Source organism: Harpia harpyja, chromosome 8 (genome assembly GCF_026419915.1).
Source record: "Harpia harpyja isolate bHarHar1 chromosome 8, bHarHar1 primary haplotype, whole genome shotgun sequence".
Taxonomy (NCBI): domain Eukaryota; kingdom Metazoa; phylum Chordata; class Aves; order Accipitriformes; family Accipitridae; genus Harpia; species Harpia harpyja.
Genome location: NC_068947.1, coordinates 51,867,284 through 51,890,936, shown reverse-complemented (window position 1 = coordinate 51,890,936; position 23,653 = coordinate 51,867,284). Strand labels below are relative to the sequence as shown.

At 49.8% G+C, this 23,653-nt stretch overlaps 1 protein-coding gene and 1 non-coding gene across 11 annotated transcripts; both read left to right on the top strand.

Moving 5' to 3' along the window:
- Positions 1–1,544: 1,544 nt before the first annotated feature.
- CHD4 (chromodomain helicase DNA binding protein 4) lies at positions 1,545–23,605 on the top strand. Of its 10 annotated transcripts, none has more exons than XM_052794082.1 (40): positions 1,545–1,696; positions 2,769–2,930; positions 4,980–5,107; positions 5,300–5,491; positions 5,882–6,000; positions 6,436–6,677; positions 6,764–6,891; positions 7,025–7,160; positions 7,604–7,785; positions 7,919–8,158; positions 9,088–9,291; positions 9,397–9,602; positions 9,839–9,970; positions 10,279–10,375; positions 10,774–10,965; positions 11,053–11,253; positions 12,229–12,366; positions 14,431–14,552; positions 14,661–14,834; positions 15,161–15,302; positions 15,773–15,904; positions 16,017–16,134; positions 16,349–16,473; positions 16,756–16,993; positions 17,163–17,335; positions 17,498–17,678; positions 17,779–17,865; positions 18,018–18,124; positions 18,210–18,343; positions 18,853–18,997; positions 19,176–19,341; positions 19,728–19,837; positions 20,077–20,212; positions 20,471–20,548; positions 20,664–20,801; positions 20,899–21,007; positions 21,333–21,465; positions 22,436–22,631; positions 22,732–22,907; positions 23,033–23,605. In XM_052794082.1, exons 2-40 carry the CDS (start codon positions 2,834–2,836, stop codon positions 23,048–23,050), a joined length of 5,772 nt encoding a protein of 1,923 aa, XP_052650042.1. In that variant the 5' UTR covers positions 1,545–1,696; positions 2,769–2,833; the 3' UTR covers positions 23,051–23,605. The 10 variants fall into 10 exon arrangements, with proteins under 10 accessions (XP_052650042.1, XP_052650040.1, XP_052650039.1 ...); XM_052794080.1 differs by having other exon boundaries at positions 17,755–17,865; positions 18,039–18,124; XM_052794079.1 differs by having other exon boundaries at positions 17,755–17,865; positions 18,036–18,124; positions 20,080–20,212.
- LOC128145338 (small Cajal body-specific RNA 11) lies at positions 19,368–19,507 on the top strand. The gene has a single exon (XR_008236442.1). It is a non-coding gene; the product is annotated as a small Cajal body-specific RNA 11 (non-coding RNA).
- Positions 23,606–23,653: the final 48 nt, after the last annotated feature.

Here is a 23,653-nt window from a genome sequence, read left to right as displayed (position 1 = left end):
CGTGGGCCACCAGGCGCGGGACAGCAGAGGCGTTCGTTTGAGGAGGAACGAGCGCAGTCGTTGACACCCACGTCCACGTGGTTGACGTTTTCACCCGGCGACCGGGAGAGACGGACAGGACTGTGCCTCTTTGTTGAGATTAATAGTGTTATGACAGTGCTAAACGGGGGATAGGCGGCATTACGGGATGTGGTTTTGTTTAATGGGAAATTAATGATACAGTTGCACGTGCGTAATTGGGGTCTGTTTACACCTATGGACTGCTCACGTCCGTATGAAGCAGCGGTGAGTTTCCCGGCAGAGAGCCGCAGCAGGGAGCGGCGTCGCGGTGTGAGGTGCGGGGTGAGAGGGAGGAACGGTGAACACGGAGACGCCGCGCATCCCCGGGGTGCAGATAGTTCTGTAGGTACCAGCGGTCGGGAGAGGAGGAGGAGGCTTGGCGCTGCAGGCCTGCCCGCGCGGCGGGGAGGCAACGGGAAGTCACCGCGGGCTCCCCACGCGCACGCCCACGCAGAGACACGCTGGCGGTGGCGGCTGCCGGGTGTCACGGGCTGGGGACGGGCGGCCTCGGAGGGGCCCGGCAGCCCCGCGGGGCAGAGCGTGCGGGACGGGGCGCGGGTGAAGGCGAGAACGCGCCGCAGAGGCCGTACGCCCCTCTCGGGGTGCGGGGCGGGGAAGGGGAGCTCAGCCCCAAAATTCGGTGGCCGTCGGGGACCCCGGTGCCTTCTGCCGGGGGAGGGGGGTTGCCCGCCGCGGGCCGCTTGGGGCCCGCGGCGGGCGGGCGGCGCAGGGGGCCGGGCGATGCCAGAGCGCTCGGGGCTGCGTGGCTGGCCCCGGTGCCCCGGGACCTTGACGGCGGCGGGGAGGGAACGGGGGACGGGGAACGGCAGGCAGGTGGGGCGGGCGGGGCGGGGCGGGCGCCAGGGTGGGCTTGGGGCGGGGGGGGGGGGAACGGCGGCGGCGGCGCGGCGGAGCCCCGCGGGCTGCGGGGCGGGCGGCGAGTATTATGGGATGCCTGGCTGGACGGTGGCTCCCGGCGACTATTATGGGATGCCTGCCTGGGCGGGGAGGGGGGGGGGGGGAGTGTGACTATTATGGGATGTGCGCCCGGGGTGTGACTATTATGGGATGTTCTGGGGGGGGTTACTACAGTGGGGGGGGGGGGAGGGCCCCCGCCCGCCCGCAGTGAGGGACGTGCCTATTATGGGATGGCAGGGCCGGGCGGCGCGCGTGCGGGCGCGGGGCCGCGCCGCGGGGGGCGCCCTGCCCCGGCGCGGGGTCCCGAGTATTATGGGATGCCGGAGCGAAGGGGTGCGAGCGCGGGGCGTATTATGGGATGTTTCTCTGAGGGGGGTGTGTGTGTGTGTGTGTGGTGTATATTATGGGATGTTCCCGGCGGGAGGGGTTATTATTATGGGATGCCGGGCCGGGCAGTGAGTGGGAAGTTCTGAGGGGAGGGCGAGTATTATGGGATGTCTCGGGTGTGTGTGGGGTGGGGGGGGCCGTTGCCGGGGAGACGGAGGCGGGGCCAGTTGCCGGGGTCCGGGGGCATATTATGGGATGGAGGCGGGAGCGGGGCGGGGCCTGGCCGGGTTTTTTCCCCTTTAAGAGGCGGTGCCGGGGCCGGAGCCATTTTCCCTTCAGCAGCAGCAGCAGCGGCAGCGACGGCGAGAGAGGAGCCGGGGTCTGGAGCCGGGTGAGGAGCCGGGCAGGGGACGAGGGCGGGCAAGGGCCTTCCGTCGCCTCTTGGAGCGTCCCTGCCGCCGGGCGCCTCTGTCGGCCCCCGGTCGCGGGTTCTCCTCCACACCCCCTCCGCCGCCCGGGGCCGCGCCGTCTCCCTGCCCGGGCGGCCGCAGGACGTTTCTCCCCCCCCCCCCCCTTCCACCCGACACCGCGCCGGGGAGCGGCCGCCCTCGCCGGTCCCCGCGGCCCCTGCCGCTCGGCCCCCGTCCCTGAGGAGAAACGGCCCCTCGCCTCATGCCAGCCGGACTTCCCCGGCCCCGCCCCGCGCCCCCGCCCGGGAGACCGTGCCCCGACGAGACGCTGCCCCCCCCCCCCTTCTCTCCCCCCCCCCCCCCCTCCGCCCCCTCCCGCCGCCCCCGCCCTGCGCCGCGCAGCCCCGCTCCGGGCGGGGGCGCGGGTGCGGCGGGCAGCGGAGCGGGGCTGCCGGCGCCGCCGAGAGCCTGCCCTGCCTTTTGTGTGGGGCCGGCGGCCCAGGACGAGGAGGAGGGAGGAGGAGGAGGAGGGCGACGCTGGCTTTCTGCCTCTGCGGCCGTGTCAGCCCCGGGGCCGGCGCGCCAAGTTTGGGCGGGCGAGTTGGGGACCGCCGGTTCCGCCGCTGTCCGCCGTACCGGGCACCGGGCGGGACCGCCCGCTGCCCGCCGCGGCTCGTTGACAGCCTGCCGGCTGGCCCAAGGTGTCCTTTGGAAGGCCAGCTGTCTTCCCTGCCTCGCCGCCTTCTCCCAGCCCAAGGTAGAAATAACCGAGGGCGCCCGGCTGCAGAGGACCGGAGAATTTTCCTGTAGGACAGCTGTTTTGGCTTCCTTGCCAGAGAGGAGTTGCTGACTCAGTTTAATATCTAGTGTCTTCAAAGCCTGCTTCATCACAACTCTAAGCTGATACTTGCTGCCAGTGTTTCTATTATCTGTAGGCTCCAAATCCAGTAAAGTTGCTGTCTAAGCTTTCTCGCGGATCCTCTTGGTAGCACTATTGCTTGGGAAAACGGAGTTCAGGTCTGCTATAACTTTCTCTTCTTCTGTTCGATGAAGTACTGGCTTGACTGGCAAGAAGAAGACACCCTGTATAAGCCCAGGCCTCCCCCGCATCGGAGGACATGGCATCGGGCATTGGATCTCCGTCACCGTGCTCAGGGGGCAGCGATGATGATGAGATGGAGATCCTGTTGAACAACGCTATCCCCCAGCATCCAGGTATGGAGAGCCTGCAGGGCATGCGTGTGGAATGGGGGTAATGCTGGTCTCAAGCTGAATATGTGAAATACATGATGTGCTGGGGAATGTCTGGGTTTTTTTTGGTTTTGGTTGGTTTTGGTTTTTTTTTTACTACGAGTCACGCATATGTTTTTGATTTTGATGTCCGAGTCCTAGGGTTACTTCAAAGTGCAAGGCTTGCGGCTTTTTTGTCAGGTGGAGCTGTTCCAAGCCGTTGCAGGTTGTCGGGGCCAGTGCTTTGAGGAGGTGTAAGGGGTGGAGGCAGAGTGTCCGATTCTGACGGGCTACCAAAATGCCTGCGAGTTTCATATTTTGTGAATGGGGAGAGGGAAGGGGGGTAGTATGGGAAAGGGCAGGGTGCCTGGCTTTCTTTCATCTGGGAGTTCAGACCGGCTGACGTCCAGAGCAAACTGCCCTGGGCTGTTGCGTGACCCACTTTCCTTCATCACCACACCCAATTATTGAGTTTTCTTGTGGTTCTTGCTCTGTGCTGCTTGCTCACCTTTGCTTTTCTTGTAGTCTTTGTACCTTGCCTTTTCCCTCATGTTTTCTTCATCATCATCACCAATGTGAGAATTGACTTAGAGCCCCGGGTACTCTTCTGGTTTGGGTTTTTCTTTTTGTTGCTGCTGCTGTTCTTGATGACTTGCTGCGTGGACCTACATCTGGATTCTCTGCTTCCTTGTGAAAAGGAATAGCGTATATCCTGATGCGCCAGATCGCAAGACAAGTTTGAGTTTTCCTACTAACTCACGCTGTAGTGTTGTAGTGTCGCATAAGAGAACTGTTGCAACTGGAAAGGGAAAATGGTGTTGTGAGCTTTTTGGTTTTTTGTTTTTGGCATTTTTCTTAAGCTTTGACTCTAGGGTTTTCTGGCACCTCTGAAATCTTAGGCAGAAAGTAAGCCTTGTAGGGAGATCCTCGGTGAAGAAAAACTGTTAAAATCCCTGCCAACTGGAGAGCTTTAGGTATATACGTTGGGAAGGCTGGGACGCCAGAGGCTCTAAATCAGAACTTGGGGGAGAAGAAGAGGTGGGATCCCTGAAGGACCTGGTGTTGCAGGACCATGGGAGTGAAGAGGGATCCATCGGTTGGGAATATGGCAGGGGCCAGGCGCGGCACCCCAGGTTCTGAGTGCCGCACCTCGTCCGTTTCGCCCCTGGCTGCGGTGGCTCCTCTGACCTGTGGCTTCCTCCATCCTGCCCAGCTCCTGTGGTCAGGAGGCCATTTTCCCTTGGAGGGAGAAGGAGTGACTCTGGCTGTGTGCGGTGGGCGGGGCGGCAGGGGGAGGGCGGGTGGCCGGGCTGTTCCCGCAGCCTGCCACAAAGGGAAGGGCTGTCTGGCTGCCCCTGCCCCTCGGGCAGGGGGCAGCCGGCGGGGGGGCAGCCGCACAGATGGGAGCGTGCGGTGGTGGGGAGCTGGCGCGCGTTCCTCTGGCCGGGCAGCGAGCTTCCTAGCTGTTGGCGCAGAGGGAAGGTTGTGTCAAATGCGGATCGGAATAGAGTTGCTGAGGAACAACTTTCCTATGGAGGAGGAGGACAAGTTAGTGGCTTACTGGCCTGTATTTTGCGCGCGGTTGTAGGATGCTCTGTACTGCTGAGGAGGCTAGGTAGTTGCGCGTTTCTCTCCTGAAGACCCACGGACTGAAACAGTATCCTAGTCAGGTTCCCAAGTGTATTCACTGTTTTGTCTCCTTTAGATATGGCCATTTATTCTGTGGTCTTTCCTCCTCTTCTTGGGTTGTGGCAGACTTCTGGTCCCCAAGATCTGAGTGCAGCTCTGCTTGGAGACGGAATGTTGTGGAAATAGGTGGTATTGTGGGGAGGGGGAAAACCATGTGCTGTGGTAAGGTATGATATGATTTCCTAGTATCTGTTGTGAAGAGTAACAAACAAGCAGTTGGGTACTTTTTGCTACATAGTTACAAACATAGAAGTGTTTACAAGTTGAGTGATCTCTGTGAGAAGTGGGCTATGTTGTAGTGCACAGATGGAGTTTGAATGAGACCTGTCGCCTCTTCCCCTCCAGAGCCTGAAGAAGAGCCAGAAGAAGAGCTTCTGTCAGAGGCTGAGACACCCAAAATCAAGAAGAAGAAGAAGCCCAAGAAACTAAAGGAACCAAAAGTGCCCAAGCTCAGCAAGCGTCAGAAGAAGGAGGTAAGGAAAAGGATGCCTAAGGCCATGCTCTAAAATACGGATATATGGGGTGAGGGTGCTTACTGTTGCTGTTGGCCTATGGCAGCAATCCTTTGTATGAACCCTCTAGAGCTTGGGGAGAGTGTGGTGTTTAGTGCTTATCCAGGGTGTTTTCTCACAGCTGCCTGATCTTCTCTCTCCCTCCTTCCCCAGCTGGGGGACAGCTCTGGTGAGGGGAATGAGTTTGTGGAGGAAGAAGAGGAGGTTCTGCGCTCTGACAGTGAGGGCAGTGACTACACTCCTGGGAAGAAGAAAAAGAAGAAATTAGGGCCCAAGAAGGAAAAGAAAAACAAAGCCAAGCGGAAGGAGGAGGAGGAAGAAGAGGAAGAAGATGATGACTCAAAGGTGAGTAGCTACCCTGCTGACTGACTGTTTGCTCTTCATTCCCTTGTATCTGATTTTGGGGATCATTGTGCTCTCCATCTGTGATGGCACATGGAGTTGGGGATGTTCAGTCTCTTCTTCCTCCACTAGACCTGCTTGACTTGACCGTTTTCCCACCTTGCATTCCTTCCCCTCTTCTGCTTTAAACACACCTAGAATGTGTATTGAATCCAAAGACTTTCCCACTTCCACTGATGTTCTACTGAGGCGGTGTCCCATGGCAGGGAGGGGGGAGGGAGGAATCCCCCGGTCCTGACCCATTCGGTCATTTGTAGATGTGTGGAAGTTCTGCTCTTTCCTAGAGCAGAACTAGAGCTTTTTCTCAGAGTTGCTGTGATTCTCTTTGCACAGGAGCCGAAGTCATCTGCTCAGCTCCTGGAAGACTGGGGCATGGAGGATATTGATCATATCTTCACAGAGGAGGATTACCGCACTCTCACCAACTACAAAGCTTTCAGCCAGTTTGTCAGGTGAACGGCAAGCCTGTACTTGGAAGGACTCTGGAACAAAAAAAGAGATGGGACAAGGACTAGGTTCCTTAGTTTTGGAAACTGAAGGCACATTAGAGACACTAGCATCCTACCTAGAGCAGAAACTGAAGCAACAGTAAAATAATCAATCCTTATCTTTCCTGTTTGCAGTGATTGAGATGATGCAAGTCCTCACTGCCAGTCCCCTTTCTTCCCTAGTATGCTAAATTCCATTTCACTTCCCAAGCCCCTGATCATTTGCATCCTCCACACAGAGTGAATTACGGGAGTGGAGAGATTCATTGGCTGTGGCAATCAGAGATTAGAAAGGAATGTAGTTTGAGATAGAGGTGCTGATGGGGGTGGCGGCAGGGAGGAATACTGATCTAGATTTCAGGGTGGTTCAGTAACTCTTCCTTCCTTAACTGTACACAGGCCACTTATTGCAGCCAAGAACCCTAAAATAGCAGTGTCGAAGATGATGATGGTACTGGGAGCCAAATGGAGGGAGTTTAGCACAAACAACCCCTTCAAGGGAAGTTCAGGTGCATCTGTGGCAGCTGCTGCAGCTGCAGCTGTTGCAGTAGTGGAGAGTATGGTGACAAATGTGGATGCTGTCCTGCCGCAGCCCCCTGTAGATGTGCCGCTCAGGAAAGCCAAGACAAAGGAGGGCAAAGGTGAGATGAAGAATCTGACAGAATGGTAGATGGTGAGTGGTGCCAAAGCAGTAGTCCTTCTGACCTGCAAGCTCCTCTGTTCCCAGGACCCAATGCCCGGCGGAAGCCAAAGGCCAGTCCTCGTATTCCTGATATCAAGAAACCTAAAACAAAGAAGGTGGCACCTTTGAAAATCAAACTGGGAGGATTTGGTTCCAAGCGTAAAAGATCATCAGTAAGTGATGCTCCTTCCTTGACCTTCTGAGGAGGAGGTGATGATGTGCTAGAAGTGCAAGGATGCATGTCTGATTGCAGCCCTCAGCATGGGTGCCTCCAGTGGCATAGCTTTTTTTTCTTACCTACCTCAGAGTGAAGATGATGATCTGGATGTGGAGTCAGACTTTGATGATGCCAGCATCAACAGCTACTCTGTTTCAGATGGGTCTACAAGCCGTAGTAGCCGCAGTCGCAAAAAACTCAAAGCTGGGAAAAAGAAAAAGAAAGGTATTGATGCTTGCTGTCAGTTGGAGTTGGAAGCGCAGCTAAGTGTGTAGAAAGATTAGAGGAATGTCTGTGCAGAATTTGGGTATTTAACAGCATGCTTGAGGGAGGAAATTTGTTTGTGAAGGAAGAACCTGATGTTATTTTTAACAAGGAAAAGGTTTTCAGGAGTTCTTTCTCACCTTGGTAGGGGAACAGACACAGTGCTGAGTTTTCCTGGCCTCAGCTACACCTTTAATTTCATGGGTGGAAGGAGGCACAAAGGGGCTTGTTTTACTCCTGTTCCAGCTCTTGCTCCCTGCCCTGTTTACTTACATAGATGGAGCAAGAGTTTTGGATTCTGGATCTCTGTATTACTACATAGGCTGTGGGGGGATACCCTCCCTTGCTGTAGGAAGCCTGTACCTGTGGCTTGCACTGCTGTAACTCCTCACCACCCTCTGCAGGTGAGGAGGACTCCACAGTGGCTGTGGATGGCTATGAGACTGATCACCAGGACTACTGTGAGGTGTGCCAGCAGGGAGGAGAAATTATACTGTGTGATACCTGCCCTCGTGCCTACCATATGGTTTGCCTGGACCCAGACATGGAGAAAGCCCCAGAGGGCAAATGGAGCTGCCCACACTGTGTAAGTACTGGATTCCCCCACGCTGTGCAAGAGCTCATGGAGGGGGATGTCAAGTGACTTAGGGCCGTTCTTCTGCGGTCATAAAATAATCACAAATGTGTGACTTCGGTTTTCTGATTTCCCTCTCCTGTAGGAAAAAGAGGGCATTCAGTGGGAAGCAAAGGAGGATAACTCTGAAGGTGAGGAAATCCTGGAAGATGTTGTGGGGGATGCTGAGGAAGAGGATGACCATCATATGGAGTTCTGTAGAGTCTGCAAGGATGGAGGAGAGCTGCTGTGCTGTGACGCCTGTCCTTCATCCTATCACATCCACTGTCTGAATCCCCCATTGCCAGAGATTCCTAATGGAGAGTGGCTGTGTCCTCGCTGCACTGTGAGTTTCTGCTAGTACCATTCTCCTATTGCTACAAGAGATGATCGATCTAATCCCTTTGGATCTTCATATTTTCCCAGAAATGCTTAGTCCTCAGAAGAGTCTATCTCCTCTCACACTTTTGTCATGAAACATCGAGGCCTGACTTTTTGTGGCTGGATTGCGCCTTGTTGATTGGCTGCTTTCTCCAGACAGCAGAAAGCACAGGGTTACAGCATTGAGTCTCATGAGGTTTGCCCATGTGCTGAGTAGTTGGGCAGTTTTGGGTTCAGGATGTCAAAGGCTTAATTTTCTTGGATCCTGTATGTATGTAGAAGCAGGAGAATGAGTGCAAGCAAATCCAGTGCTTAAAAAAAAAAAAATACTTTGATGCTGAGCCAAACAGTTTTTTTGCACTGCAAGCTCTGTAATGCCAAGCCCTTTTGTAGTAGATGGTTGGGAGAAATGTCACACTTTTCCAGGAAGTTCTTGAAATGAAGTATTATAAATGGTGTTAGGTGCTTTCATTAGGTGATAAGGACTTTTAAGATGATGAACAAAAGAAGCTGCTTCAGGACATATCCCTGTGCTGGGCTGATTAGTTCTACAGCAAAATATTTTCTCTACAAACTTTCAATGGAGTTGTGGTTGGATAGACTACTGGGCTCATAAAGCCTAGCAATTTCTGTATTTCCTGTAGAATTTCTGAATTGGTGTGGCCCTGGGGAGACAACTAAATTGAGATACAGAATTCAGTTTGGGGTTTGTCAGTCCTAGGAGGAAAAGACAGACTGGAGAAAGCTCAAAGAAATGCTGGAGATAAGAGGATGAAAGCTTCCAAGTCCAAGCTGTAATGAAGGAAGAGAACTGTGACTCTGTATGTTTCTGCTACTTGGTGCTTGTGTGTTAAGAGTATGTACACTCTGATGTAACAAGTTTTAACTTTTCAGTGCCCAGCTTTGAAAGGAAAGGTGCAGAAGATCCTGATCTGGAAATGGGGTCAGCCCCCGGTTGGCCCACCACCACCACGTCCACCTGATGCAGACCCTAATGCTCCTCCCCCTAAGCCTCTGGAGGGTCGGCCTGAAAGGCAGTTCTTTGTCAAGTGGCAGGGCATGTCCTACTGGCACTGCTCATGGGTGTCAGAGTTGCAGGTGAGCGGAGGACTCTAACCACATCATAAGGGTGGATAGTTGTGGGGAGATATGTTGGTTGGTTAAGGGGAAAACACCTACTAACTGCTTCTGTCCTGGCTCCAGCTGGAGCTGCACTGTCAGGTCATGTTTCGTAACTACCAACGCAAAAATGATATGGATGAGCCACCCTCAGGGGACTTTGGAGGGGAAGAGGAGAAAAGCCGAAAGAGAAAAAACAAGGACCCCAAATATGCTGAGATGGAGGAGCGCTTCTATCGATATGGGATCAAGCCTGAGTGGATGATGATCCACAGGATCCTTAACCATAGGTAGGGGAAGTAGCAAAGAGGATTTTCAGCAAAGACCTTAAGCAGGGCTAAGGGAGAATGGATAAGGTAAACTGCAATATGACTGGGGGAAACAGTGGGAGCTCCTTTGGTATGACAGACGCTGTTCTTCTGTTTCTGTTGCTTCGTTAAGGAATCCTTTTCCTCTCTCCCATTTGAGAGGATTGGGTGAATACTGTCATTTCACTGTGCTTAAGACTCACTGGTTTCTTCTGCAGTGTGGATAAGAAGGGGAATGTCCACTATTTGATTAAATGGAGAGACCTACCTTATGACCAGGCATCCTGGGAAAGTGAAGATGTGGATATCCAAGATTATGACCTCTACAAGCAAGCCTACTGGAATCACAGGTAAGAGAAGTATCTAGAGGTTGTGTTCCTTTCCCTTCCCTCAAGAGAAAACACTGGAGTATGTCAGCCCCTAGCACTGGCTGGATTAATATATGGAGATAATAGCAAAGAAGCATCTTCTTGTTGCTGACTCCTTATTCCTTTGGGCAGGGACCTTGTGCCTCTCCACCAGTTCATGAAAGTTCCGGCCCTGTTGTCTTGAGCCTATTTGAGTTGGGTGATCACCCTCCTGTTCTTTGCAGTAGTTTTCCCTTGGTCTGTTACAAAAGCCATTAAACTTGCATGTTCTTGGGACTGTCTCTGCATAGGGAGCTGATGAGAGGTGAAGAGGGCAGGCCTGGTAAGAAGTTAAAGAAAGTGAAGATGCGGAAACTGGAAAGGCCCCCTGAGACTCCCACAGTAGATGTAAGTTACTGTTTATTGCTTAGGAACCACCTGATACAGCTGCTTACTTTGGGGAGGGAGGCAGGTAAATAGGAAACTGAAGAGTAAAGAGCCATGCGGTTTAGAGTTCCTTCCTGGCCCAAAGAACAAAGACATTATAGAGCCTTCAGACAAAGGCCCATCTTGTCCATTGGGTGAGATGCTGGCTGGCTCTTGGCAAAAGGATTTCACCAAAAAAAAAAAAAAGGGCTTTTTGGTTGATACCTTTGGCCATTTGGGAATTTTTTCTGGTGCTAGTTTGGTTGTCATCTGTAAAGTCTCATCTGCGCTAGGGAATATATGGGTGGCTGCGAAGGGAGTCTTGGTAGTTGCCTAGCTAAGATAAAGGATCTCAACTCTTCCTTTTTTCCCCACTGTAGCCAACAGTGAAATATGACCGGCAACCAGAGTACCTCGATGTAACAGGGGGGACCTTGCATCCCTACCAACTGGAAGGACTGAACTGGCTGCGCTTCTCCTGGGCCCAGGGCACAGATACAATCTTGGCTGATGAAATGGGTCTGGGAAAGACTGTGCAGACAGCTGTGTTCCTATATTCCTTATACAAAGAGGTGAGAGCTGGGAGATCACTACCCAGGGAGATGCTGCCTGTGTTAGTGGTTGCATTCATCTGATGCTCTTACTGACTCTATTTGTAGGGCCACTCAAAGGGTCCCTTCTTGGTGAGTGCCCCACTGTCCACAATCATCAATTGGGAACGAGAATTTGAGATGTGGGCCCCAGATATGTATGTAGTGACCTACGTTGGGGACAAAGACAGCCGAGCCATTATCCGTGAGAATGAGTTCACATTTGAGGATAATGCCATACGTGGAGGCAAAAAAGCATCCAGAATGAAGGTACAGAACTCTGCTGTAATGCAAGCCTGAACTGAAAGAAGAGATGCACTAGACTGGCTTTTGGCAGCTGAGATTCAGATACTCTGGGAACTGATTATGCTTGTAGTTTCCAAGGGGAAATAACTGCAAATTGATGACTAGTGGGCATTTAGGCTCTTGTTCTAGACTGCTTAAACACTCCTACTAGTCTGAACTAATTTAGTAGTGAAAAAAGAGTTGACTAAGGTAATACTGACCATAGGCAAGTCCCTCTATCTCTTCTACTTAATCTGTGAAGTTGCGCATCGCTTCTACAGATCTAAGTCAATGTCAGAATTGCCACTGTATGAAAAAGACAAACATATAAAGAAGTGTCAACTTTGTAATCTCTGAGGAACTGGCTGACAGTGAGGCCATACCTAGACATCTGAGAAATTGCATTCTGTGCCCTGACAGGAGGGAAGAGCCTGATCTAGGGGGCTAGTTTTTGTAGAACTTTAGTCTTCCTGGCAAAAGCAAGATGGGAGCTAAAGTTTTTCCAGTGGCAGAGATAGCTAGGACTTCTTTGCTTCCCTTGAAATTGAACTGCGTTAAGTACTAACAGTAATTTGAAGTTCCATGATAAACTACTTACCTTTTTTTAAGTCTTAGCTTTTTAATGAGCCACTGTTCTCCAAATCTCATTTCCCTAACATGCCTCTATTTGATGCTTATTTGTTAAACTTCTCTGTTACAACATTTGGCAACTGTCCAGAAGTAGCAGGTACTGAGGGGGTTGAGGAGACTTATATGTGTTGAGAGAAATGGGGGATTAAAAGGCTAGAATGGTTTGGGTAGCATTTTGAATCTTGTGACAGGAAACTGTGGGTGTGAAAAGTTTCTGATGTGCTGTTTGACCAGGGCTCATCAGAATAACTTGCTGGAGAAACACTGCATCTACTTTTGTCCTGGGGCATTCCCCTATCCCATTACCATGTTCATCCTTTTCCTTTGCAGAAGGAGGCTGCTGTGAAGTTCCACGTGCTTCTCACCTCCTATGAACTGATCACAATTGATATGGCCATACTAGGCTCTATTGACTGGGCCTGTCTCATTGTGGATGAAGCTCACAGACTGAAGAACAATCAGTCTAAGGTACAGAGAAGCATAGATGGTTTATAGGCATGGCATATGTTGCAGGAGGGCATGGGCAGAGAGTGTTCAGGAGTTTAGATAGCTGTTCCTAAGCACATAAGTTTGTCTGCTAACTCTTAGTCATTTGTTCATTAGTAAATTTGATGCATTCTTTAACAAAAAAAAAAATCAACAGCCTTCATTCGGAGATTGATTATCATTGGCAACAACTTCACTTTTATACATATCACTGGTTAAAACAGCTTTCTCTCTGGGTGAATAGGCAGTTGGTGTAGACTGGAAAACAGAAAAACCTGGATGTTGTTGTTGCTCTCAAATACAGACTGGCTTCTCTGAAAGCAGATCATATATCTGCACCGCCTCTGTTCTGGAAAGGTTTACTATACTGAGCATAAAACAAGCTGCATGAGCACAATTATCCTGCTTCCAGAGTAGGCTTGCTCTCTGCATTCATCTAGCTTTGTAGCAGAACTAATTAGATGTTATAGGAATGGGAGAGGTGGGCAGAGGTGTTCAAAAATGTCTGAGTAGATGCTGAAAGCCATATAGCTGCTTTTATATGAGGCTGTACCTTAACTAAGGTTCTTTGAGTTCAGTAGGCTTGACTATGCTTTCTTAATCCAGCCCCTCCCTAATCCCTTGTGCCTTAATTCTGGTATCGATTTTTCTGTCTTCAGCTGGGTTCTAGTGCTGACTAGGCTAAAAACAATTGTTATTGGAAATCTGGTTTTAGAGGTTCTTGGAGACTGTGTAAGACAAAATTGCTTCTTAATTTCTTTTTTTTCTCTTTTTTTTTTTTTGTTTAAATGGCTTTAGCTTTTTGGATCTTGGCATGAGGCATCTTTCTGAGACATCACAGCTGTGCTTGCAGTCCAGTTTCCAGATCTTTTTTATTGTAGGCACTAAGACCGGATGCCATTCTATGCTTAGCATTGAAATTATTGGAAGCAGTAATGAATGCTTACTATTAATATTCATTAATTGAAAAAGGATGTAAAGGCTCAAGGTTGCTCTATGACTAATAGTTACAATTGGTTATCTACCAAGACCATTAAATCTACCTCTTTCTTGAGCAGCTTCCTGTCCCCTAAGGACAGCTTCAGACGTTTGGCTGCAAGACAGGTCAGATGCTTCTTGACAGATTGTGGTTATCTACCAAAGTTTTGCAGATATAATCATTGATTCCAAAATGAGAATGTTTTTTGACTGTAACTATGTAGAAAGATAAATCCCTGTGGAGGTCACTAGAAGGATCCTTCTGCTGTGATAACCAAAACATAAGTGGTGGTGGGTTTCTCTTTTTTTTGTTTGTTTGTTTGCCACCTAGTACAAGCTACTTGTATTAAATTTGACCTTGTATCGTGCCAAGTGTAAAATAAGCAAAGAAATGGCCAAGCTAATAAATAAATTACTGCCTTATTGTTAATTTGTGCTGCTGAACATGGTACACTTGTGCTTTTCGGTTGAGTCCTTTAACTGCTCAGTACCTCTGTCTGGAATTACTTCATTGTTGTGAAAACCAGCACAAATTACTTTAAAGACAGATTGGCAAACCCTTAGCTCTTTTTCTCCTCTGCTTGTTCAGAGCTCTGGAACATTGCCAGGATTGATATGAATAGGAAGAGTGACTTAGCTATTTCTAGAATTCTCAAGGCGGAGTAGTTGTAAGAATGTGGAACACTAATTTAGCAAGAAAAAGTACGTAGTATAGCAGTCTGGAAATTATTGGTGGTCTGAAAGAGCTTGTAACTTAAAAGAGCAAAGGAAACCTACCAGCACCTGATGGCTTGTAGGACTTGCTACAGTCATGTTTTAGGTATGCAGAACAATGATCCAAATGAGATCAGTCTAGTGACCCTGACTGGAATGTGAACTACTTGGAGCTCTTGTCTAAACAGCTGATGTGATCTAAATTGAGCCCTAGCTTGGTGTCAACTTTTTTTTTTCTAGGAGAAATTATTTTTTTTGTAGGCCTGTGACTTAGTAAGCCTTAGACATGTTTGTGTGATCTGTTGTTTTGGTTTTTTTTTCCCCACCATTTCTTCCCTGCTCTCTACTTCCCAGTTCTTCCGTGTGCTGAATGGTTACTCGCTCCAGCACAAGCTGCTGCTTACAGGAACTCCCCTGCAGAACAACCTGGAAGAACTGTTCCACCTGCTGAACTTCCTGACGCCAGAGAGATTCCAGTATGTCTTGCAGTGCAAGTCAGCCTGCCTGTCTTGTCACTCCTATCCTTCCTCATTTTTTTGCTCTTTTTCCTTTGTCGCTTTTGCTGAGTGTCTGTTTCTCTGCAGTAACTTGGAGGGCTTCCTAGAAGAGTTTGCAGATATTGCCAAGGAAGATCAGATCAAGAAGCTGCATGACATGCTGGGCCCACACATGCTGAGGCGTCTCAAAGCTGATGTTTTCAAGAATATGCCATCTAAGACTGAACTCATTGTCAGAGTGGAGTTGAGCCCCATGCAGAAGTGAGTGTGAGGATGAAGAGAGCACCTGCTGTTTAAACTACTGTTGCTCTGTTCTGCTACTGTTTCAAAGAGGATGCAGAAGCAGCCTCATCCTCACTATAGGGCTTTCTACACAGTGGATAGGAGGAAGATTTCCTGCTGCTGCTATAGCAGAGGGAGGACTAATCCTGTGCTCTGATGTAAGGGATAAAGAGATAGTGAATGCCACTGGCAGAACCTAGGTAGCTGGCAGGTAATGCCAGGAGCTGTGCAGAGTTTAGCAAGAGAGTATGTTTGTCGTTCTATGAGGGGTGTCTGACTTGGTTTTTGTTTTGTTTTCTTTTCAGGAAATATTACAAATACATTTTGACAAGAAACTTTGAGGCACTGAATGCACGGGGTGGTGGTAACCAAGTCTCCTTGCTCAATGTTGTTATGGATCTGAAGAAGTGCTGTAACCACCCCTACCTCTTTCCTGTGGCTGCTATGGTATGTCCAGTCACTTATTCTGTATAAGCAAATTCCCTGCTGGCTGTTTCTGGGGATCCAGTTAGCTCCCTAGCGAAGCATGGAGGGGTTCCCCTTCCTCTCTTTCTGCTTCTGTGTTTTTTCATCCTGTCTTTATTGTAGACCCAACATTCTGGAAGGCCTTTTCTTTTCCAGTATCTTTGTATGACAGGTAGGAGCTACCTTGTGACTCATGCAAGATGGTGAAGACGGTAAGAGTCAAGACTAAGTCAGTAAGGAAGAGGAGGGCATCTAGGAGTCAAATTGCAAGAGAAGGAGGCGCAGGGTAGCACTGGTGTTCCATGTGGTACACATTGTGGTTGTGCCAAGCTAAATGACCAGATGTGAGTCAGCATCTGATGAACACAGCTAGGGACCAAGACTAAGTTACATCCCTTCAAGCTTTTTTCTTCCTCCACCCCTTACTCCTCCTTTTCTCTTTTTCTTCTCAGGAAGCTCCAAAAATGCCAAATGGCATGTATGATGGGAGTGCTCTTATTCGAGCCTCTGGAAAGCTGTTGCTGCTCCAGAAGATGTTAAAGAACCTGAAGGAAGGAGGTCACAGGGTGCTCATATTCTCTCAGGTATATGGGGGAAAACCTTAAGGCTGGGAGCTCTTTTTCTGATAAAGGAGCCTGTTGATCTGGTATCACCTTGTCCCTCACTCTTTTGTGGTGGTGTTTTCCTGTTACGCAGATGACTAAAATGTTGGACCTTCTAGAAGACTTTTTGGAACACGAAGGGTACAAATATGAGCGGATTGATGGAGGAATCACAGGGAACATGCGTCAGGAAGCTATTGATCGCTTCAATGGTATGGATCCTCCTACTTTCTTTGCAAAATGAAAACTGTTGCTTTGTATGTGCTTAGCGGTCAACATGGGGTTGTTGTGGCCCAAGTCTTCCATTGCTCTCCTGGAATATTAAATTAGTAGCGATTCCCCCTCAGGTGATGTGGGTCAGATAGAAATCCTTGTCTGAGTAATGCACTCTCCCTTGATTACTTTTGTTCTCTCTTTTTATCTAAGCTCCTGGTGCTCAGCAGTTCTGCTTTCTGCTTTCAACTCGAGCTGGGGGTCTTGGTATTAACTTGGCCACAGCAGATACTGTGATTATCTATGATTCAGACTGGAACCCCCACAATGATATCCAGGTGAGTCTGAATGAGACCACTCACTGTGGAGTAACCCTGAGGAAGAGGGGAGGTGAACTCATCAGGAGGAGTGAAGGAATGTGAGAGTTCCCCTTTAGAAATGATGCAAAATTAGAGCAGTGAGGATGGGAAGTGAAATAGTGGAGGGTTCTTCCAGGGCCCAGCCTTCACTAATGTTAAGAGCCACCATGAAGGCAACTGGGAAACTTGTGGAGGTAGGCGGGGTGTATCAGACTACTACTTGTGTAGCTCTAGACTGTTCTGAGCGCATCTCTTTTCTAGGCCTTCAGTCGTGCACACAGAATTGGACAGAACAAGAAAGTGATGATATACCGCTTTGTGACAAGGGCCTCAGTGGAGGAGCGTATCACTCAGGTGGCCAAGAAGAAAATGATGCTAACTCATCTGGTAGTGAGACCAGGGTTGGGCTCCAAGACAGGCTCCATGTCCAAACAGGAACTTGATGACATTCTCAAATTTGGCACTGAAGAGCTCTTCAAGGATGAGGCTACTGAGGGGGGTGAGTGCCTGGGAGTAGAACTGAAGGAGGTGGGGAGGTCTGGCTCCTTACTTAGCGAGCGACTGTAGGCACAGTGCTGATTATAGCTCTACAGAGAGGTCTAGGGTGGCAGTCCCTTTCCTAGTCCCTTGAGAGCCACACAGCAACTGTGTCTGTGCTTTTGCCTCAGGGGATAACAAAGAAGGTGAGGACAGCAGTGTCATCCACTATGATGATAAAGCAATTGAGCGTCTGTTGGATCGGAACCAGGATGAAACAGAAGATACAGAACTTCAGGGCATGAACGAGTATCTCAGCTCCTTCAAGGTGGCCCAATATGTGGTTCGTGAAGAGGAGATGGGGGTGAGTATGAGGTGGATGTCAGCTAGTATCTTCTGCTGAATGATGGAAGATCATTTAAGCAGACTGAGGTCTGATGCTTTTAAGGGCAAGCAGACATACATCTGCTCAGACAGGCTGGGATCTGGAGCATAGGGATCTAAATTTGTTACTTCTCTGTGGCAGGAGGAAGAGGAGGTTGAACGGGAGATCATTAAGCAGGAGGAGTCAGTGGATCCTGATTACTGGGAGAAGCTGCTGCGTCACCATTATGAACAGCAACAGGAGGATCTGGCCAGGAATCTGGGCAAGGGCAAACGTATTCGCAAGCAAGTTAACTACAATGATGGCTCACAGGAGGATAGAGGTACAAATCCACAGGAACCTGAGGGAGAAATGGGTGTAAGTATATGTTGCTGGGAAGTAACGGAGTAGCGTCTCAGGCTCACGTGCTGTTTTTCTTTCAGACTGGCAGGATGACCAGTCAGATAATCAGTCAGACTATTCAGTTGCTTCTGAAGAAGGAGATGAGGACTTTGATGAGAGGTCTGAAGGTAAGTTCTGGTGAAGCCAGAGTTCCTGGGTCACTTTCTCTGAGTGTGGAAACAGCTGGGACTTGATTTGGGTGATTTATACACTTTGTGGTGCTGTTCTACAAGGGAAATATTCACACAACAATATGCTGTGCATTGTCTCTCCTCCTTAGCTGCATTTCTCTCTTCAGCAGCTCGTCGGCCTAGCCGCAAAGGCCTGAGAAATGATAAGGATAAGCCTCTGCCTCCTTTACTTGCCCGTGTGGGAGGGAACATTGAGGTAAGTAGTACCAGGGTAGGCATTTGCATCCTAGCTGCTTCTGTATGGCTCTTGCTGTATCTGTCTGTCTTCTCCTCTATTCTAGGTCTTGGGTTTCAATGCCCGCCAGCGGAAAGCCTTCCTCAATGCTATCATGCGCTATGGAATGCCACCTCAGGATGCCTTCACCACTCAGTGGCTTGTTCGGGACCTCCGTGGCAAGTCAGAGAAAGAGTTCAAGTGAGTCTGCATTAGGCAGGGATGGAAGACTGGCAACATCTAGACCCTTTGGGGAAGAATGAGAATTGGGCCTTTTGGGCCTTTCCTTAGAGACTACGTTTCCTTAATGTATTGGCTGATTTTATGTGGGGGAATGAAGTATGAGCTGGAAGAGACTAGGGGCTTGTGCCTAGTTCTCTTCCTTGGACTCATCGGTCACCAAAAGCAAATGCTTTTAGAGGAGTAGCATGGCCACGCAAGCATGTAATGAATACTCTCCCTGAGTCCTTTTTGGGCTTATGGTTGCTTCTGGCTCAAGACTCTGAGTCAGCTGTGTGTCCTTTATCTATGTAGTAATTCTTGTCAGGAACTTCTCCCTTAAAGGAGCCTGAAACCCAACCCCAGAACTTGTGTTACTCTGGGTTAGGAGTCTTGCAGTGGTTTCCCTTATGTGTTGGAAGGGGTCTGACAATGCATGTCTCCAGCTAACCTGGTTTATAGTCTAACTGCTTGTCTCTTAACTGCTCCAGGGCCTACGTCTCACTGTTCATGCGCCATTTATGTGAACCTGGCGCTGATGGTGCAGAGACCTTTGCGGATGGGGTCCCACGGGAAGGTCTTTCTCGACAGCATGTCCTTACTCGCATTGGGGTTATGTCACTTATACGCAAAAAGGTAAGGCGCCTGGCAGAGCAATGTAGCCTTTGCTTTTCATACAACTTGTAGTCACTGGGGTCCTGAGCTCCTTTCACACCTATTTTTGTTGTGTGCTGAGCGGTCTGTCTCTTGTGGTTTGAGGACAAGCTTTGTGCGACTCCTCCGATGATAATGTCTTTCTCTCCTTCTCATGCAGGTGCAGGAGTTTGAGCATGTGAATGGCCGTTGGAGTATGCCAGAACTGGCAGAGATAGAGGAGAACAAGAAACTTTCTCAGCCAAGTTCGCCCTCTCCCAAAACTCCAACTCCTTCGACACCAGGCGATACGCAGCCAAATACGCCTGCCCCTGTCCCTCCACCTGGTGAGAGCTCCCATCTTGTCAGTCCTGCGTCCTGACCTCATCGCGGCTGTTCCCCTCACCGGAGCTGTGGTGGTGGGGTCTGGGGGCGGACGCAGATCAACTTACCTCTCATGTTAGGAGGGCTGCCAAAGACATGTGCAAGCCCTTAAAGGCAAGAGAGGACACTAGCTTTCCTTGGATGAGCTGACACTGGGGAGAAGAGAAGCCCAGCATTTGCAGTGGGCTGGAAAGGGCGGGTCATCTTGGGTGGTGTTGGTCCCATTTTGATGGGCCTAGTCTCTGGGAGCAAAGGAGATGTGTGCTTGGTAACAGTGAGGGAAAGACCCTACTGATGACTTCTCTTCTTCTTTTGTCTGCTGTGATGCTCTGGGGTGTGGAACACACAGAAGAAGGAGTAAAAATAGAAGAAGGAGCAAGTGCTAAGGAGCAAGGAGAGTCATCTGAACCAGAGAAAGAGCTCAGTGCTGCTGCTACTGAAACAGAGGTCCCTATGGAGGTGAGTGTTGGGTTGCTTGTTTGCCTCATGCAATTGGAAATGTCTCTACTTCTGCCCCTTCTTCTGTGTTGCTCAGCTGCTGAGACAGAGGTGAGCTCTTGGAATGATACTTAAGGATAGTTCTCAGGTCCTCAGAATTGGCCTGACAGTTTTGTGTGTCTTTGCTTTCCAGACTGCTGTGACTGTCTTCTGTTGCCATGCACTGCTTTACCTCGCTTCTCATTGATTTCTGTCCTCAGCAGTGTGCCCAGCCTGTGGAGACGCCACCACAGGAAGCAAAATCCCCGGTGAACCCCACAGAAGCAGATGAAAAAAAAGTAGAGGAACCGGAGATGAAGGAGAGACCAGATGAGCCAATGGAAGTAGAAAGCAAAGGTATCTCTAGGGAGGCTGTTTAATACCTTGAACAGCAATAACTCTGCCTCCACCTCAAATATTATTTTCCTGAAGCTGCATCTTCTTTGCTTCAGCACTTCAATGTAAAGAAACAGGTGTAAATGTAGGCAATCAGTGGGGCTATTCCAGGACTTTGAACAGGGAGTTGGAGAACAGTATTAGGTTTCACAGGCTGAAGAACAAAACCTTGGGCTTGCCATGTTCCCCTACATCTCATGTTCCCCTTCTTTCCTGCAGCTGATGTGGAGAAAGTGGAAGACAGAGCACCTATTGAGAATCCCCCTGAACCTCCTATCATCACTCTGGATGAGAAAGGTGAGTCACAGTAATTCCATTCTCTTCCTTAACTCCTCTCCTGCAAGGATCCCTTGTGGATCCAGCTTGCTGTGGTATCTGCCATGTTCTTCCTAATAATTTCCTGTGTGTACAGATGAGAAAAAGGATGATGATAAGAGGGATGTGGTGATGCTGCAGAATGGAGAGATGCTGAAAGAGTCAGTAGATGAAAGGCATAAGAAGGCAGTAAAGCAGCGCTTCATGTTCAACATAGCAGATGGTGGCTTCACTGGTACGAGAAGTCTTCATATGCTTGAACTTGTTTATCACGTCCCTGCTTGTGTTTGTGAAATAACTTTCAACTGTTCTGGTGTCTCTCGCCTTCCCAGAACTACACTCCCTATGGCAGAATGAAGAGCGGGCTGCAACTGTCACAAAGAAGACCTACGAGATCTGGCATCGGCGTCATGACTACTGGCTCCTTGCTGGGATTATCAAGTATCCTTGCCCTGACAGACCAGTTCTCTCCTCTTGTACATGAACTATCACAGTGAAGGTGACCGTCTGGGGGTCTGACTGGAGTACATTAAGTGAGAGAACGCTTTACCTTCTTTCACAAGAGTGAAAGTGATGGTGGGAGGAGGAGTTTCCTGCCAGCATAGTTAAGACTTAGCAGGACATAGTTCTCATTCCTTTTCCTTGGCTCCTGTTCCTCCCCTCTCTGCACCCCCTTTCCCCACCCCCTCTTGAGAATTGTATCTGCCTGGGCTGTGTATTCCCTTGTTCTCACTGCATTTGTTTGCCTGAGCTCATCCCATCTCAGTCATGGCTATGCCCGTTGGCAGGATATTCAGAATGATCCACGTTACGCCATCCTCAATGAACCCTTCAAGGGTGAGATGAACAGGGGTAACTTCCTGGAAATAAAGAATAAGTTCTTGGCAAGGAGATTTAAGGTAAGGATTTCTCTTCAGTGTGGTAAGTGCCTTTCAGCCAGCTGCACCTCTAAGAGCAAGAGCTTGCTGTTCTGAGTTTCTGTTAAGAAAGTGAAGGCTTCTGCAGTGCCTTTTATTTTAGGGGGAAAAAGATAAGCAGTATCTCTCAGGATCATGCAGTAGCTCCATGATAGGAGGTCCCTTTACTCTGGAAACGGTATTGGGGAGCTGGGTTCAGCACTCTCTCTCCAAACGTTTATTCAACAACTGGTATGTGGGATGCTTAAGGTTCAAGTGGCTGTTTGCATCACAGCTTCTGCCTGGTGTGCTACAACCCACTCAGAGTGCCTAAGCAGAACTTAGAAACACTGTATGGATTGGTGAAAGGGTTGCCTTCAGTCTCTGCCTCAACCTGTTTGGGAGTGACTGTAGCTTAGTTCTGGGAGTGATTTAAGACCAACCCAAATAAAGGCCATGTAGTTCTCAGTCGTGGGGCAAAACATTAATTCAGTGTAGTCTGGCTGATCAGTTCTGCACTAACAGGATTCAGATTGATTTCTCCAAATGCCCCTGAAATGCTTAACGGTTTTTGGACTCCCTGCAAGTAGTGTGGGATACTTCTCACTCGCTTTCAAAGAGAAAGCTCCATCCACTTTGCTCCATAAAGAAAGAGTAAAATGGCAAACAACTTGGTCTTTAAAAAGAATCTGAGAAGGAATGAGAATCCTAGAGGATTTATGGTAGCCTTCTGTTAAACTAAATGTAGCGTGCTTTTCTTGTGTACCTGGCCTAGCTTAATGGAGTCCTTAATTGTTTTGGGCTCTTTATATTGAGTAAAGCCTAAACAAGCTGGTGAAAGGAAGTTCAGCTGCAGAATCTCGCAGCCTGAGGTAGTGGAGAACTGGATCAGGAGAGACTGGGGGTGCAAACGGGCTGCTTTGCAGGCAACTGCTGAGAAGAAACTTCTTCTCAGTACTGCCCCATCTTGCAGCTCCTGGAGCAAGCGCTGGTGATCGAGGAGCAGCTGCGGCGAGCTGCCTATCTGAACATGTCCGAGGACCCATCTCATCCATCTATGGCTCTGAACACGCGTTTCGCAGAGGTGGAATGCCTGGCTGAGAGCCACCAGCACCTATCCAAGGAGTCAATGGCCGGGAATAAACCAGCCAACGCTGTGCTGCACAAAGGTAATTGGGAGAGGTGTTTTTGCATCGCTGTCCCCTTCTGGTCTTTTTTCCCTGTGGGGTGTCCCTTTCCCCTCTGAACAGATATCCCTTTCTCTTCCAGTTCTGAAGCAGCTGGAGGAGCTTTTGAGTGACATGAAGGCCGATGTGACTCGTTTGCCTGCCACCATCGCCCGTATCCCACCTGTGGCAGTACGCCTCCAGATGTCCGAGCGCAACATCCTCAGCCGGCTGGCCAACCGCAGCAGCGAGCCCCCTCCACCGCCACCTCCCCAACAAGTACGTACCCCCTCTGGTCAGTATAAGCGGAGCTACTGGGGGGGCGAGCGTGGGGGGCTCCGTGGGGAAAGCCGGGCTCCGCTGACCAGCCCTGGAGTCTCAGCTTGCCTTCTCTCGCCCTACAGGTGGCCCAGCAGCAGTGAGTCCCTGGCCCAGTGCTGTTGACCTTTCGGCCAAGCTGAAGTGACCCCCCCGCCCCACCCCTTCACACTCTACCCCTCTGCCTGACATTCCTGACTGGGTGCTGTTTCCCTCCATGGAAGCTGCTGCCGCAGGTCTCCGGGGAGGAGGAGGAGAAACTCCTTCCCCTGCAGCCAGCCCGTTGGAGCAAGGAGTGTGCTTAGGAGAGAGGGGGATGTATGATGGACTCTGTACATAGTGACTGGAGGCCACAGCGCCATGTCTGTTACACGGAGAACCTGGCTGCGTTGCTCGCTGCCTCCGCCTGGAATTCCAGTTTTCCTTTTTAATTTTATTTTGAGTTTGTTTACTGAGACGAGTGCGCAGGCAAGACCAAGCAAAAGCCAGGACAGAGACAAAGCTACCTCCATCAAGATCCTTTTTAATACAAAAACTGACCGGACTTGTCCACTAATAAGCAGCTTGAAGACAAAAAGCAACCGTACAAAAAAAAAAAAAGTCAAAAAAACAGAGCAAAACCTTGGTAAAACTGAAAAATAAAGTTTCCTTGTATTTTATTCCGTTGCCTCTCTTGAACAGAAGCGGGAGAGGGATCCCTTACCCCT

What these genes read in the sequence shown, in the direction of transcription:
- CHD4 (XM_052794075.1), top strand. Translation starts at nt 2,834, where the DNA reads ATGGCATCGGGCATTGGATCTCCGTCACCGTGCTCAGGGGGCAGCGAT. An exon ending in CCAAGCGTAAAAGATCATCA is followed by an intron (nt 6,892 to 7,024) that starts GTAAGTGATGCT and finishes TACCTACCTCAG; the next exon opens with AGTGAAGATGATGATCTGGA. An exon ending in GGCTGTGTCCTCGCTGCACT is followed by an intron (nt 8,159 to 9,087) that starts GTGAGTTTCTGC and finishes TTAACTTTTCAG; the next exon opens with TGCCCAGCTTTGAAAGGAAA.